Source organism: Thalia democratica, chromosome 3 (genome assembly GCF_965202585.1).
Source record: "Thalia democratica chromosome 3, ktThaDemo2.hap1.1, whole genome shotgun sequence".
Lineage (NCBI taxonomy): Eukaryota > Metazoa > Chordata > Thaliacea > Salpida > Salpidae > Thalia > Thalia democratica.
Window position 1 is genome coordinate 86,903,820 of NC_139167.1, and position 18,067 is coordinate 86,921,886.

General features: G+C 22.3%; 1 protein-coding gene across 1 annotated transcript; it reads left to right on the forward strand.

Annotated features, from left to right (window-relative positions):
• The first annotated feature begins 7,032 nt into the window (after positions 1–7,032).
• On the forward strand, positions 7,033–17,252 carry LOC145832640 (TLC domain-containing protein 5-like). Its single transcript, XM_082939940.1, has 7 exons — positions 7,033–7,196; positions 9,127–9,245; positions 9,896–9,968; positions 13,429–13,579; positions 15,091–15,193; positions 16,297–16,417; positions 17,222–17,252. Exons 1-7 carry the CDS (start codon positions 7,033–7,035, stop codon positions 17,250–17,252), a joined length of 762 nt encoding a protein of 253 aa, XP_082796066.1.
• Positions 17,253–18,067: the final 815 nt, after the last annotated feature.

Genomic DNA, 18,067 nt, shown 5'->3' on the forward strand with positions numbered 1-18,067 from the left:
AAAATGTCTGAAAAACTGGCTGAAAAAATCTTACTTCTGTCCAACTTGCAAAGAAATTCTTTCTTAGAAGTTCGGACCAAACTTATTAAGATGGTTCAGTGTATATTTTGATTTGAAAATTATATATGAATCTTAAATATTCTTTTTTACTTTTTTAGCGTTCAAGCTAAACTTTTTATTACAGCTATAAAGGTTTAAAAACTTACATTTTTTAAGCGTCTTATTTTTAGTTTAAGTATTTTAATGTTAAGAAACCTAAATGTCTAAAACCTTTAAATAGGTAAAACGGTTTAATTTAACTAAAAAATTTTACAAATCTTTTCTGTTGACTATGTTTTTCTTAATTTAATAAACAAATTCACAAAAAAACTTTTTATCTTATTGAAGTAAGCGGTATAAGCCTATTTTTGGTGAACATTATTGAATTTTTATATTACAATTTACTAACTAAATAGCTGTTACGGGAACCGCTCATATCCTACCCGCGATCATTTCCTACCGAGTCAAATCCCAGAACGGCTTGCCGACCAAGAGTTCTCATAAGTAGCTATAAAGCAATACATCTTTGTAAAAAATCGCTTTTCTTGGAAGTTGGCAGTAAGTAAGCTTTTAGCTCTTAATAGTGATAAGTGGTTCTAAACTTTAATATTGTGGAGAAAAATATAGCGCGTTTATCGCATTTTAGTTCTTAAAAAAAATAACACCCTCTATTTTCATAAAGCTTAAAGATTTTTAATTTTAGTTAACAAATGAATATATGATTTTACAAATAAATATATGATTATAATTATAAAATAAATTAAAATAAATTTAGTTGTTTGTTTTCTTTCTTACAACTAGCCACCAAATAATTAAGCCTAGTAAACAAGTTTTTTTATTTTAAATAACATATATATATACATAATTTTAATCTGCTAAATTTTTTAATAGTTTTTAAAATGATATATTTTTTCTATAAAAAGTTTCTACATAATTAATTCTTACATTTAATATAGAAAGTCAATGTCAGTCAATGATATAAAAAAGAGCATTAAGCTATATTTTCCATATTTTGTTTTGTTAGAGGGAAAGTACCAAATTACATTGTGTTAACCAGAAATTTTCAAAACATCTATGTGTGTACATTTAAATTAAGATATGACTTAACTATGTTGTATTTGTAGGTTTTTTTAACTTTATCATCTAGATTTATTTATTTTATAGCATTACAGCTCAAATATCATTATTCTTTTCACTTTTCTGCAACCACAACATAAGTATTTAGTTTCATAAGCAATTATTCAGGTTATTTGTTTATTTAAATTTGGTATAAATGTATAAAAAATTTATAAAAATATATAAAAAGTTAAGAAACTTTTTTTTGTCTTCTTGGATAAGTGCGTACTTAAGGCGGGGTGCGTACCAAAAAAAGTGCGTACTTGAGCGGCAGTCTACTGTATTAATAGTTCAGCTGTATGCTAATTTTTTGAAACGATGTAATTTATTTTTAGAATAAAAAATGTGAAATAGGTGCATTTTACCCTTTATGTATCTCAAAAAGAAAAGTCTAATGAAAAACATTTTTACAAAACAAGTCTTTAAAGAATATTTATGTTAAAGAAATACAAAATGAAAATAAAAATTATTTATTTAAGTAAAACAATATAATACGTTTATTATTAATTTTATGAAAATTATGTTACTTATCTCAGCTTTTTTTTTTTTTCGACACATGTTTAAATCTCGTACTTTTTTTTAAGCGATTCATTTTCTTATGTTTCTAAGTAGTATAAGGTCATAAAAGTATAAAATGGCTACGAGTTTCAAATCATCACACAAACTTTTAATTAACTTTTTTATCCAATTTAAACATTAAATTTGCATGTTTTTATTTGAAAATATGTATGGCACATTAATAAACTTTAATACAAAAGATATAGTTTTTTTTTAGTTAATATACGACTTAAACATATCTAAATTTTATAAACTATTTTTAATACTTTTTAGCTTCAATATTCATTGTATGTAGCGTAGTGGACTGAAAGAACAAAGTTTAATCTTTTACAATTTTCACATTATATAAATTTTATTATTAGTACTTTTAAAATTTATATAGCACATTAGTTCGTTTTAAAAAGTTTTGTAAAATACGTTTCATAAAACTTTTATAGTTACTTTAATGTTATCGTCGTTAAAACATTTTAATTTTTATATCTTAAGTAGTAAGTACTTTATAAAAGCATGCATAGAGAACTTTAAAAAATGCTTTTGTCTAAATTAAATCTAGCTTTAAAATGTTATGCATTTTAAAAACTATCCTTTAAAAAAATAAAACTTAAAAAAGTCTATAATACAGTTTTTATTTGTTACAAATACGGTGCTTAAACAAAATAATTAAATAAAATACTTTTTGTTATATTATAGCGTTGCTGAAAAAATATAATAAATTTTATTCAAGTTATAAAGCTAGTTTAAGAATTGAATACTTTAAAGAATCCGAATAACGTCTTAAAAATAAATAAATATTCAATCTTTGTAAAAAAAGTCTTGTAGTAGAATTCAAGCAAAAGAAATTAAACTTATGAACTTTAGTACCAATTAAATGAAAACTAGTGAATTAAAGCAAGAAAAAAATGAAAAAAATTACGCATGTTGAAGTCTGTACTTAAATTCGTTTCTCTATTATAATATCCCTGCATTTGATTAAAATGGTTTTAATTAAATTTTGTTGAACATTTAAACTCATAAAGCTTATTTACAACTTGATTAAAGTCAAAGTTGAAGTTAAAAGAACAGTATCGTTTTGAGAGTGCAAACGTTAACAAATTTTAGTTTGGTATAAATCTGCTTTTATTTAAATAAAGAAGAAATGTACTTTTCTTTTAGTTTAAATAAAACAAAGTCAAAAGTTTTAATTTAGGTATCATATTTGCTTGTATGAACATAAAAATTCCGGGTAGCTGCCAAATTTGCACAAGGGCACTAAATTGCACGAAGACACTTTTGGACAAAGGGTCACTTTTGCACGAAGAGACTTTTGCACGAAAACATAATTATAGTCGTATTTATGCTTATATATATTTAAATAAGTTTCCCGTATATAAATTTATTAAACGCTTTTGCAGACTAAAACTTTGTTATATTATTTAAATAACAAAAAAGGTTAACAATTTTTTTATTTGTAATTTTTTTTTTAACAAATAATGTTTTAAACCAAAAACAACATTTTATTAACATTGTTTATTGAACGATAAAAAAAAGCGCTTAAAAAGTTTGGTCTGAGGACCTTACATTTGGATTAAAAATATTATACTGTTCATAGCATTTATACTTATATTATTATACTAGATGAAAATTTTATTTTTCTTACAGATAGTTTGTTTATAATTTATTTGTTATCATTCTAAATAATAACAAAAATTTAAAAAATTACAAATACAATCAAAATAATCATAAAATGTACTTAACACTTAAGTTTTTAAATATGTTTAACATTAATCAATTGTGATAAATTTTTAAAGATTTTATATATTCTAAATATAACAGTACTTAAGAAGTATCTATTTTAGTTTATCTACTTTAGTATAAAAAAAAACTGTTTAATAAAACGTATGTTTCTAATTTTATCACAACTTAATAGTGTTTCAAAGAAAGTACTTAATTTTGTTTTTTATTTACTTGAAGCTAGATCATTTTGTTTATAACAACAATTAACTTTGTTTTAATTTAAAAAACAGAATACTTGATAGTATAAACAATCTTAATATTTGTTTTTTAGATTATTAAAGCTTAAACATTTATTATTAAAGTAAATTTCTCAATACTCATTTTAAACCTTTTTTATTGGTTTTTTAAGTTTAGACTTTTCAATCTTCCATAAGAAAACATTATTTACTTAGAAACGGTCATTAATCCTGGTATTTCGGTATAATGCAATACTTTTTTTGTCCCGAGGTATATCATTAGTCAAACATTCAAATTTTGATTTCAGACTAATTGTTAACTTTATATTAGTTTACTTTAATACCAATATGTTAAAAAAAACATTGTTAAGTTTCTTAACTGTTATTAATTTAGCAGGTAAAAAAGCTCTAAGACTTTTGAAAATAGTGTTAATTAGTTACTTTACTTACTTGATTATCACAAACGATTAAATGTAGACAATAGTTACAGAAAAATTTATCAAAAGTGAATATTTTCTACAAACTATTTTAAATAAAATTAAAATACTAGTTTTAAGTAAAAGCAAAGGTAAATAAACAAAAAGCCTTATTCAATTTGTAGTTTTGTTTTATTTTTTTTTTCTAAATGTTTTATTTTATCATTTAGGCTGAAGTTTTATTTTTTATAGCTTTGTTAGTTACAAATAAATTTAATTATTAATTTATGTCGTTTGATCCAGTAATTCCATATTTCGTATCGTGCTTCTTAGTTGTTGCACTGTAATATGATATATTTTGCATATATAACTTAATTAACAACAACTGAATAAATTTAAACAGTAAAAGTTTAAAATCTTTAAATTTAAAACATTTTTTTAAGGACATCATAAATAAATTACTCAACTTTTAAGTTTACAAAAGTATACTATAAAAAAACTGTTTTATTGAGTGAATTAAAATAACTGCTCAAAAAACCTATTACTTTTGACTTTTTATATTTTTTTATGCTAATTCAAGTGGGAAAAATTTAAGTAAAATATTCTATATAAACAAAACAACTAAAACAATCAGTTTTTTCAACTACATCAAAAAAGTTGAAAAATTGAAAAATATAAGTGTAAACTGAACAAGACATCATTTTTATCAGTTCAGAAAAATTAATTAAATTTTTTGTTTAACTTTTTTTAGGCGTTGAACCACGAGTTTTAACACTTTAACAATAAATATTTAAATTATTTATTAAAAAAAAACACCTTACATAAATTTAGCCTGTTGTTATTAATACCTCATATAATTGTTCTCTAAAAATATTTTAGTAGTATAAAAATACTTAATAACTCTTTACAATTTTTTATTTTGTTATTGAAATTTTACTGAACGGACTTTTTAAATGCAAAAACATTTTATTTACTAACAATAAAGAATAAACTTTTTGTTTAAATAAGCTTTAAAATTTTGGTTATATACTAAAAAAGTATATAAAAACAATACATTTTCAGTGTATTTTGTTAACCACAACAAAAATATCTTTTAAATTATTTCTAAACTATTTCACCATCTAATGTTGAACGAATGCTTACTATAAGTCATAATTTGACAAAAAAGTAGTACAATTGTTATTATAATTTTACATCAATTATTCAAACTTAGTCGATGAAAATTTTATATTTCTTAAATTTTATCTTCTATTACAATGCAATGTGAAGTTTTATCATTTTTAGAAAACGGTTATTTTTTTTTTACAAAAAAAACATGAATTCTTTTCAATAGAAAAATTTATTCAACATGTTTTTGTAGTTTTTGTTTTTGGTTGATTTGTTTGATAAATTGATTAAGTGAAAAAAAGGGTGTATGTTCTGTTATTATAAAAATTCATTTGGTTTAATTTTACAAATGTTGCTAAAAAATAAAGAAAATATCGTCGAAATTATTTTAATGTTTTTTATATTGTTTATTTTTAATAGGTTTTTTAATCATAGTTTTTATAAAGTAAAACAAATTTTAAACCTTATACTAGATCGGATAACTAAAAGTTTATTCTTCTCCGTGTAAGGCGTCTTGCCTAAATGTAGATATAGAATCTTAAACACAATAAGCCAAAATTACCTTAGTAGTAAAACAGATTATTTAAATTCACTAAGTACCAGAAGCTAAAAACAAACAATTAATTAACATAAATTATCACAATTAAGTTCTAGTTAATCATTTTAACATATAATGTTTTTGTTATATAATACAATTGCATAGACAGTTATGAATATACTTTTTTAAATGAGTTATACAATCTCTGAAAAAATAATTGTTCATCATTAATTTTATTATTATAGTACAAGTTGGGTTTGTTGATAATTATTTATCAACTCTTTAATAGGAAAAATAAATAAAAGGTGATAGAACTTACTTGATATTTCTAAAATGTTTATTTTTGTTAAAAAAAATTTGTACTGCAGATGTACTGGTGCTTAAAGTTGAAAATTGTATTTAATAAAACTATTTATCAACTTGAACTTCTTTATTTATGTTAAATAAATGTAAAAAAAAATCACAAGTTAAGATAAAATAGTATTGTAATATTAACAAAGCTGTTAATATTAGTGATTTAATTTATTAATATTATTTTTTGCAAATTAAAAAATAGTATCATACATGAATATATCCGCATATTTATTATGTTATTGTGTTTTGAGTGTTGTTGAATTTTTTTTGTAAACTTTAACAAAACAATTATTAAGTTGATATAATTTAATCAATTATAATAGATTCTAAAGTTTTAGTAATATAGTTATTATATTACTTTAGTATTATTATACTTATTTTCAATGAATAAAATAGAATAGTTTTATAATATTTCTAAAGAATTTTTACAATTGTTGTTTGTTTAGTTTTGTATTTTTTGCGGTATTTTACATAACAATACTAATGTGTTTAAGATTAAATAAACTAGTTTTTAATGAATTTAGTAACTTATTGTAAAATGTAATCTTACAAAGTTAATTAACCAATTTTGAAACAAAACTTGTTTTATTTTTCTAATGAGTTATGCTTGTTTGAGTCTCTAAGATTCAATTCCTTATTTTATTATATCTTTAAAAATAGTTGTAATACTATATATTTCTAAAGAATTTTCTATGTTATGGTTGATTACATTTTGTATTGAAAATTTTATTATAAGGTTATATTATAAGTCACTGTAAATATTAGTTATGCAATGTATTAATGGTAGTAGTTATATATAACTTTAAAAAAACAAGTTTATTTTAAACATTGTTATAAAAATTTTTACTTTATAATGTACAACACACATGATTTCAACACAATTAACTAGTATCATACATAAAAGTTTTTACAGAGTTTGTAATGTTTTTGTGTATTTAGTGTTGTTTGTACTGAAATGTTTGAGTTCACGGCCCACCAAGATTTCTTGGATTATGAAAAGAAATTGCTGGAGAATGATAATGAAGTGTTTGAAAATTCCTACCTGATAAGCGTCTTTTCATTTCTGCTGTGGACTTTCTTGTATTGTGTTCTGTTGGATAACAGTTCAAAAACAGAAAAGTTAGTTATATTTTATTAATATTTTAAACTTTTTACAAACTTGTAGCAAAACGAGTTTAAGTCTGTTTTTAAAATTCAAACTTAAATTTTTGTTGTTTATTAAAAGTTAGACTTATTTTGTAGATGTTTTATCTTAGCTTCCAGATACTTTTTATAAGATAAGTGTCAGAACTGGTGATTATAGTTGGTTCTGAAATGATGTTACAAACTAAAAAACTTTTTTACTTTAGTCTGTTTGATTTTTAATGCAGTATTCTTTTAGCTTTCACAATTTTTCCTAAACTAGTATTTTATAAAATTATATAAAATGAAGTTTTATAGTTTCAAAAAAAATATTTTAGTAGATTGTGGTAAAAGTTTTACTATTTAAATATTTAAAACTAAACACTTAAAAGTTTCCAAAAAATTAACATTCCTTTAAAATTTTAGTCTTTAGCTGAATAATTAAGGGCATAGGGGGGTAAACACCCTTTTTTGGTTTTTGATCTTATTTTATATAGTCTTTATTAAGCTACAAAATGATTTTTACAAATTTAAAAAATTCAAAATAATTTTTGAGATATAGTCAGTCAAAGTCGAAGACAACAAAAGGTTCCTTATGGGAGGCGCAAACAAAAACAGCAAAAAATAGACTATTTCACTAAAAATCTATCTTCTCCTACGTTTTTTGAGATAACTATTTTGAATTTTAAGGAAATGTTTCTTGATATATTTAGAAAATTCTGTTAGAAAGAATTTAAAAAATAAAAATTTTATATAAAAAATAAAGAAAAATAGTTTTTTTTAATTTTTTTTAGTATAAAATTTTTTTTTTAATTTTTTAAATTCTGTTCCGACAGAATTTTTTAAATATTGCAAGAAACATTTCCTGAAAATTTGAGGTAGTTATCTCAAAAAACGTAAGAGGAGATAGATTTTTAGTGATTTCTAGTTAATTGCCGTTTTAGTTTGCGCCTCCTATAAGGAACCTATTGTTGCCTCCAACTTTGACCGGCTACATCTCAAAAATTATTTTGAATTTTTAAAATCTGTAAAAAGAATCTTTTAGCTCAGTAAAAACTACATAAAATAAGATTAAAAAAAAAAAAAAGTGTTTACCCCCCCCCCTTAAAACGTAAATAAATTTGTATTGAAGTTTCAAACTAAAAAATAGGTTAAGACATGTGAAAACTTAACAAAACTGTTTTATTCACAAAAACTATATTTTATACTTAAATTAATTGTTTATATCCTTTAAAAATGTACTTATAGTGTAGAATAAACAAACTGTAGCTCATTTTGTTACTTATTATATATAGATATTGGTATATAAGATTTTTTATGTTTATGTTTGAAGGTTAATGCCAATGTAATTTTTTGTACTGAAATACATTGATCCTTATGGCTGCAATATATTCAAACACACATTAATTAATTATCGTTGTACATTTTGTACTCTATTGGAAGAACATTCTGTTAACAATATTAGTATTAATAATGTTATATAGATATTTTGGATTGAGTGCTGAAAATTAAGTAAAGTTTAGCTATATAAAGAGATTTCTATTTAATATGTTTGAATGTGCTGCAGAAATGAAGTTATCAATTTTTTTTATTTTGAGTTAATTTGCTGAGAGTTTGTTACATAATTTGTTGGCAAAATATCAGCTTATAAATACTGTCTTTTAAACCGCTAGACAAAATATTTTTCAATAAGTTGCTTTCTTAGATAAAAAGTTAGTATGAGTTTACTTCACTTGTGGTTTAGGTGTAAAACACTTATGTTTTTATTTTAGTCTGGTATGACACTGAACTATTATTTTTAATATATAAACAGTAATATTTTTTTTGTTTGTATCAACTCAGTAAGTTTGCTTACAACATACTTCACTTCATTTTCATTCAAACTACAAAAAACTAAAAACAATATTGTTTTTTTTTTTATTTTTAGTGATCAAAGACCAGAACTAGCTTGTAGAGCGATCACATTGACACATGCAATAACATCTTGCCTGCTAGCTACTTACATCACATTTGCAGTGAACAAAAATCCAGAACTTGTACAATGCAGTAAGTTGTTTTGTTTTTTGAAATTATAACCATAGCTTTCTTACAAAATACTTACATTTATACTCAATGAAGGCCAAAATAAGTTATAAACTTCAATTGTTCTTAAATCTTGAATGTACCAAAAATATTTTTAAAATGCAATGGTAAAAATATTATTTTGTTCTCATGTAAGATTTTCAAGTTCAAAGAGAGTTATAAATATTTTCTTGGATCATCTAGTATAAATAAACTTAGCTTAAAGTTTAATCATCTATTAGTTTTATTATTTTCAAACTTGCTACACTTTTTAAACTATCTTTACACATGGATTAACATTATACCATGAATTTAATCCTTAACATGAAATTATTTTTATAGAATTTTATATACTCTGTTAGAATAACAAAGCCAACAAATAAAATATTAAGACACAAAAAGTTTTGATGACAAGAACCAAGGTTTAAACAGAGGGTTTAGTTATTTAAATTAGATAAATTACACATACATTTATAAAAACTAAATGTAGTTTTATGAAATTGCCAGTTATTTCTTTATATTTGTTGTTTTTTTTTTGTAGTAAATAAGCATATGTATCAAAATACTTTGAAATATGTGATTTTATAGCACCTTTATAAAATATAAATTTCAAGTTATAGTTTTTGTTTCAACAGATCAACACAACACTATGTTAGAAACTTTCTGTATGGCCTACTCGCTTGGATATTTTACTTTTGATCTGTTCTGGTGAGTTAGTTTCATTTTATAATGTATTAAAGAATTGTGCATGCTTTTTTATATAAATGCAGGATGTAAAATATTATTTTGTTTAAATAAACTTTATTCAATACCTCATTAGTAGTGAACAATAATATAAATTTTTATTCAACTTGTATTTAACATGTCAATAAATTTTTATTTAACATACAAATGTTGTTCAACAGAAAACTAATTTTGTTTAATATCTTAATGCTTAGTTAGCAATATTTAAGAATTGAGTGTTCTAACTATGGCTTATTGTACATCAACTATACTAAATTTGTCTGTTTTACAGATATTTTTTTTTTCATTAACTCAATGAAAATATTGAAAAAAAAAATTCCTTCTATATGAAAGTTTCAAGTATGAACTACAAAAAATTTTGTTTAAGAAAATCTATTCAGTCATAATCAATTTCATAAAAAATTCTGATGCAAGTGTATGGACCACAAACGTTTCACCTCCATCTTTTCTGATATTTAAAACTTCAATAAATAGACTTTTTTTTAGCTAGAGACTCTACGGTTTTTGAAAAATTTCCTTTACTAGTTTATACAAATGACAAATTGAAACTTTGAAAAAATTTGTAGTGTTTGACAAAAAGATTTTTTTTCTATAATTTTAGTATTTTTTATAGTAATACTTTTGTAAATTGCTAAAGAATGATGTTTGAAAGTTTTGGATCAACATGTTAAGGCCATAGGGGGGTCCAACATTTTTTTTTTACTAAAATTAACTTTGGCTTTTATATGAAAGCTTAAAGTACAAACTATAAGCCAGTTTTTATAGAATTCAAAAATATCATTTAACTTTTGAGATATTTAATTTTTTGTAAAAATTTTACAATATAAACGTATGGACCGCAAATTTTTAGGGGTCATTTTTCTCGGAAATTTTAAAATTCACTTTAAAAATGAAATAGTCTTTTTTCACTGTTTTAGTTTTCCCTTCCCATAGGGAACCTATTATGCTGCCCGACTTTGACTAGTCATATCTCAAAAAATAATTTGAATTTTTTAAAACAATAAAAAGCATCTTGAAGCTTAGAAAAAACTCTATAAAATAAGATCAACTTGTAAAAAACATGGTTTACCCCCCTCCCCCTATGGCCTTAAATTATGAAGAAAAAGATAAATGTTATGAATTTTAATTTTACCTTTTAAGTTTGGCCTTCTATAAGAAGCCTCAGTCTTGCATCTCAATATTACTTTGAATTTTGTTAAGCTGTAAAATGTGTTTGATAGATGTTATAAGAATCAGCAAAAACTAATCAATTTTTTAAAATCAAGGTGGGCCCTTACAGCCTTTATTTACTTTAAACTTGTTACTTTAAAGTTACTTATTAATTTTAAAGTACTCTAAAGAATATCTAAATATTGAACTACAAGTATAAACATATGATGAAGTTTTAAACAACTCATTGTTTTATTCAAAATCATGATAATCAAATTCATTAAAAAGCTATAAACTACTTACTCATAAGAACGTAGTAATGAATCATTGTAAATGACATAGATTTTGATTGGTAAATTTGACACTGTCACTCTGTTATGTTGCTACTTGCTTTTAGTACTATACACATAAGTAGAACAAAAAAATATGTATACATATGTTAAACCCAAAGGGTCAAAATTTTTTTTGTTACTTAGCATGTAATACAATTTTTTACATAAAAAAATTTATTCAGTTTTTTACATAAATTTTGTTGTGTTGTTAAGTATTTTTTTGTTATACACATAAGTAAAACAAAAAAATATTATACATATGTTTAAGCCAATCAAAAGTTTTTTGTTACTTAGCATGTAATAAAATTTATGATATAAAAAAAAATTTCCATTTTTTTACATAAATTTTGTTGTGTTGTTAAATTTTTTTTTGTGTTAAACATTGAAGTAAAAGAATAAAATGTTTAAGATTCTAAATTCACTCAATAGAAATTATTTTATTTTGAATATATTACTGTTATGTGCCATTACATATAAATATATACATATTAGTTATCTTAAAAGTTTAAGAATATTTTAAAGACCTGTAGTAAAAAAATTGCAACTTGAATATTGATTTAAAAATATGAATTAGTTTTACAAAAGTGAATTATCCCCTATGACCTTAAATAAAAAGAGTTTATTTTTTAAGTTATAGTTTTACTCTAAAAAGTAATAAAAGATTGTGTTTATTGACTATAAAAATGTACACATTTTAACAACAATTATGAGTCATTTATGCATGACATACATTTTGTATGGGGAATTTTATATTAATACTTTTATTGGTTGAAATTAACTTTTGAGTGATACGTAATAAGATATAAGTAAAAATAAAACATTTAAATGTTCGAATTCCACTAAATATATTTCTCTACGATTTACCAGTTACAAGTATGATCTGTATTTTACACAAGTATAAAAATGACTTAGATATAAAGAAAGATTGTCGAGTATATAATGAAAATTGTAAAGTTTTACCCAGTGTATGCTCACTCAGTAGTAGATTTACAAAAAATATTTAAAATATAATAAATAAACACTATAATTAACAAGAAGATAACTCTACTGACAAAGATACTTATCCTATTTGTGTTCAAATTTAATTTTCTTGTAATTTTTATTATGAAAAAAGAACATTAGCAAAAATGTTGCACAAACAATATTTTGGTAACTGATAATCTTAATACTCAATAAAGCTACCAACATTTTTGTTCAGCCATATTGAAAGTTAAAGTTTAAGAATGTCTTTTTAAGTTGAATTAAAGTGTAAGAATTGTTACTTTTGTCAATACATAATTTTTGTACTAACAATTCTTTTAAGCGTATTTTCATTTGTCTTTTTTCATTTCCTTGAAGTCATATTTAAATTACGATTTTTCTAAGTATTTAGTACATTCAACATGCCTATCTAGATCAAGAACTTAAATAATGTTAACACATTTTGGTTAATAATTTAATGAAACAATAAGGATACTTTTTTGTATTGTGTTTTTATTTTAATTGACAATATTATCAGAGGTGTTTATTTTATTCTATAGAAGGACCAATGCTAACACACCATAATCAAATCATAAAAAGAAATAAAATGTAATACATGATATTGCAGATATAAAAACATTTTAGGTGTTTTTATTTTACTTTTCATAGAAGTTGTGCCAATGCTAATTTGTCTTAATTTAGTTATGACAAATATAAAAGTAATACAGTTTAAAATATTTTAAGGTATTTATTTCAATTAATAGAAGGCCTACCAATGCTAACATGTCAAAATATGTTCTAATAATAATTTTACTAGATGTTTTTATTAATTTAATACAAATATGAAAGTCATAAAAATTATTATTAAAATATTATTTAGGTGTCTATTTCACTCAATAGAAGGTTTACCAATGCTAATCCACCATATATTATAAATAGTATGTATTTCTGAACCTTATGTATTTTATTGAAAATACTTTTAGGTGTCTATTTCACTCAATAGAAGGTTTGCCCATGCTAATCCACCACATTTTAGCAATCGCTTGTCTGTCAACTACCTTGTATACAGAAAGTAATGGCAGTGAAATCGTTATTGGAATTATGGGTTCTGAATTCACCAGTACTATTTTGAATGTTAGTTTCAAACTGATAACATATTATATATAAATTCACAAGTACTATTATAAATGTTTATTCCAATTTAGTAAAGTTTGTTTACTAGTATTATTTTAAAAATTATTTTTAATTTACTAAATATATATTTATTTTCAGCTCACTACTTATATTTTAAAAGATAGTATTATTTAAACAAGTATATAAAATTTAAGTTGATCAGGGCTATATCAAATAAAATTTTTCGTTTATATGCTTTTTTCATAACTTTATTATTAATGTAGTTTATTTTAATTGGTTAAAAAATGCTCAAACAAAAATTTAAATTTTATATTTCTTACGAACTAGTGGTCAATAATATATTTCTATTTTATAATTCCAGAAAAATAGTAACACAAACTAAGGTTCAAAACTGAAGTATACAATTATAAAATCTTAGCTTGTTGATTTGTTAAAATAGAAGTTTGTTTTTGTTAAAAGTACAGGGTTTGTAGTCAATTATTTTTCAAAGTTATATTATTTATATTAGTTTGCATTAGATCTTTATAGTTTGTAATAATTTTGTAATATGCTATGAACTTAAAATTATTTGTACTTAATAACTTTAATTTGTAGTTCAAATTTTACTTAATTACATGAACAAAAATTTTGTACAAAAGCTAATGAAAACATGTTATCTTAAGCAAAAATTAAAACATTTTCGTGCCTATATTTTAACTAAATAAACAAAAAAATTGAATGTTATATCGTTCTTTAACTTAATTTTATCTTGAAGTTTTAGTTACTAAGTTGATTTAACTAAATTCGTCATAGATAATTAAAAGAATTTTTTTTTTTTTAAATTTAATTTGTAGTTTAAGTATAATAGTTTATTTACATAAAAAGAATGCATCATTATAAATAAAAGTTTTTCTTTAGTTTTCTATAATTTTAGTTTCTTATCGTTTTACACTTCTCATTAAATAGGCTACTTAAGCCTTATTGAAAATTCGAAATTTCTTCTCATATGTTTCTTGGTAGTTAGTATTTATGTTTTAGCTTGAATTCAAACATTTGTTCATTAAGTTTTTATGAATAAGTAAATATGGCCTAAATTTTTGTATCAAAATTAATTTAAGTTTAATAATAACAATATTTACTAATGTAAAAAATGAAAAATTGTTTTTGATAATAACTTATAAACTTTTATAGTTTACCTATACACTTAATTATGATGCTAATATGTTAATTAAATCATAATAGATGTCCGCTTAAAATATTGCTAGCTACTATTTTATTAAACAACTTTTCTATAAGAAAGTCTTTACCATTTAACTTTGTTACAGTAAACAAAAAGTCAGACCAAATTAATTTAAAGTTTTTTCTACTGATTTATACAATTTTCCTATTTAGATGAATACTTTTGTAATAACTACTGTTGTTATGAATCTATCTAAACTTGATGAATTTGGCTCTGAAAACATTAAATGCTGGCTTGTATATAGTTAACTTACTAACTTAATCAAAAGTATTTATGTAAATATATTTTCTAGGTTCGATGGTTTCTTAAACACAACGGTTACAGCAACACAAAATTAGGAAGATACATTGATGTGTTATTTGTGTTAGCATTTATTTGTGTAAGAATGATTATTGGTTAGTGGTTGTTTCTATTTAATAAAATATATATTTGTTTTTAATTTATGTTACTAATATTGTCATTTTAGTTCTAGTAAATTTATAAATTTTTTAGAAATTAGAATTTTTATAGTAATTTTAGTACTTGTAGTAGCTTTTACAACTATAATTTTTTTATTTTTCTACTAATTACTAGATGAAAAATTACTTTTACACCAGTTTTAAAAGCACTCTTAACAGTTTTAATTCTAAACTAAGTACTTTTTTGTTTCATCAGTACAAATGTTTTCAGATTAAATGTACAGTTTTGTTTTGCTGCATTTAGGCCTTTTAAGTTTATACTGATAAATACGTTTGAGTTTTTTTAATCAAGTACTTGGAAAGCTAGTTGTTTTTGATCTGATATTGTTTATGTAAACTTACACAGAGTTTTTAAATAACTTGAACTTAATAAAGTATAAGTTGATGCGAAACAGAATTTTATAATTTAATTTATTTATATAATCAAAGTAATAACTTAAGCTATTATGATTGTTAAATGTGTAACATTATTTATCGATATTATAGCGTAGTGTTAACTCATGGGGTTAATAGGTTAAATACTTGTGATTAAAAGCTATTGTTGAGAAATTTATACTAAGGCTTATATATTTTTTAGTTTTTAACAATTTGTTTTTGTTACTTGATTTATGCGTACTACTCACAATTAAAACTTTTCCCACTTGTTTTTTAAAATAAAAATATTTTTTTATCATATTTTTAAAGATATACACAATTGTGCCTATTTTTAACATTTGAATATTATTCACAAGTTTTTTATCATATTTTTTTTATTTTTTTTTGTCACAGGAGAGATGTATATATGCAATAACTTAATTTTGACTAAACATTTTACCCATTTTTACATATGTATTTTACTTTTTTTTTTATTTTTAGGAGGAATATACTTATGCCTACTTATCAATAAGAATAAATAAAACAAATACAACTATTATTTTAGTAGGATTTTTTACAAGTTTTTTTAACTACAGGAGTAATGTATTTATGTCTAGTTTTAACAATTAAAAGTTTTTGCAAAATTTTTATATATATATTTTACTTTTTTTTTTTTTAATTTTTAGGAGGAGTATACTTATGCCTGCTTCTAACGTGCGAAAAATGTAACTTCACAATAAAAACTGGATGCTTGTTGTTCTACTTGATAAATATGGTATTTTGCCAACAAATTATTGGGTTTGCAAGGTAAGATTAAAATAATTAAATTAATAATTCATATTTATCTATTATTTAATTTCACAATAAAAACTGGATGCTTATTATTTTACTTGATAAATATGGTGTTTTGTCAAAAAATTATTGGATTTGCAAGGTTAGATTAACATGATTAATTTAATGTTAAATTTATCTCTTATTTTATTTCACAATAAAAACTGGATGCTTGTTATTTTGTTTGATAAATATGGTGTTTTGTAAAAAAAATTATTGGGTTTGTAAGTATAGATTAAATTAAACAAATAAGACTAATTTTAGTTTTGTTTTTTAATTAGGTTTCTTCAAGTTTAGTAGCGTTAAAGCTAATATTTAGTTACAAAGTTTTTCAATAGTTTTTTACTGCAAACTTTGTTACATAGTAATAAAAAATGATAGTTCTGAAAAAGTTTTAAATTCAATAAATATCATGACGAAGTTTTTGAACTAGCTTTTTGTTGTAGCTCATTTCTTAATTTTTTTTATTATAAGCAGCTTTATTTAACTTAAAAGACTTTTATATGTCTCTAAATCTGTATACTGTTTTTCCAAAAATGAAAAGACATTTTTAAGGTATTAGTTAAGTTTTAATGATTTTCCAAGTATTTATTTTTAATAACTGTTGTCTTAGTAGAGTTAGATATAACTGATTTTACTCTAATTTAACGGATGCATTTAAATTTTCATCACAAAATAATAGTAAACACAATCTTATGATATTTTATAAAAATATATTATAATATAATATAAAATGTAATATATAAAATATATAAAATAATTTGAATATTTTTTATTCAGGCACAGATTCAGAAAATTTCACAAAAGCTGATTTTCAAATGAAAACACAAAATTATTTATTTTGCACAAAACTTTGTTTTTTTTCAATTTCACTAGAAGCTTGTTTCAGCATTTTAAAAACTAATTTACTTAATCTTTTGCAGTGACACTAATTTTTAAGTACAACATTTGAAGCATTTTCAAAAAATCAAATTTCAAAAAACATGAAAATTGTAGCATTCAGAAATAAGAACTTTTACAAACGAAGTAAAGTAAACTTAAATAATATTATAATTATTGAATAAATACATATTTTTTATTGTTTCAAAGCTGTTATTTAATCAGAGATGACTTATTAAAAAAATGAAATAACGAGTTTGATTCTAAAACTTTGAAATAATTTTGTACTTTTAAAGCTATTATAATACTGCTCCAAATATTAACTAATTATTTAAATATTCTGTATTTTTACCTCTTTGTAAGTCAGTCGATTTGAGATTTGTTTTTGTTTCTATGCAGTTAATATGCATTCTAAATATCTGTTTTATGTTCAAATCATACTTTTTGTTTTGTATTAAAAGCTCTACACATACGTTTGTTTTTATTTTACCTGAATTAATGTTAATTTTAGAATGTTTAAGTATCAACTTCTTACTTCATAGTGTTGACTACTGTTGATTTTTACAATGTTTTGCACTAATATCTGAGTTGTTTAACACATGATTAACTTTAAAAAATTTTAAGCACTTTACATATATGTCTAAAGTATAATTTTGTATTTACTTTTTAAGTTATTTTTAAACCAATTTGTAAATAATTTTTTGTGTTAAAAATTGTAAGCTTTATTCTAACTAGTTTAATAGTATA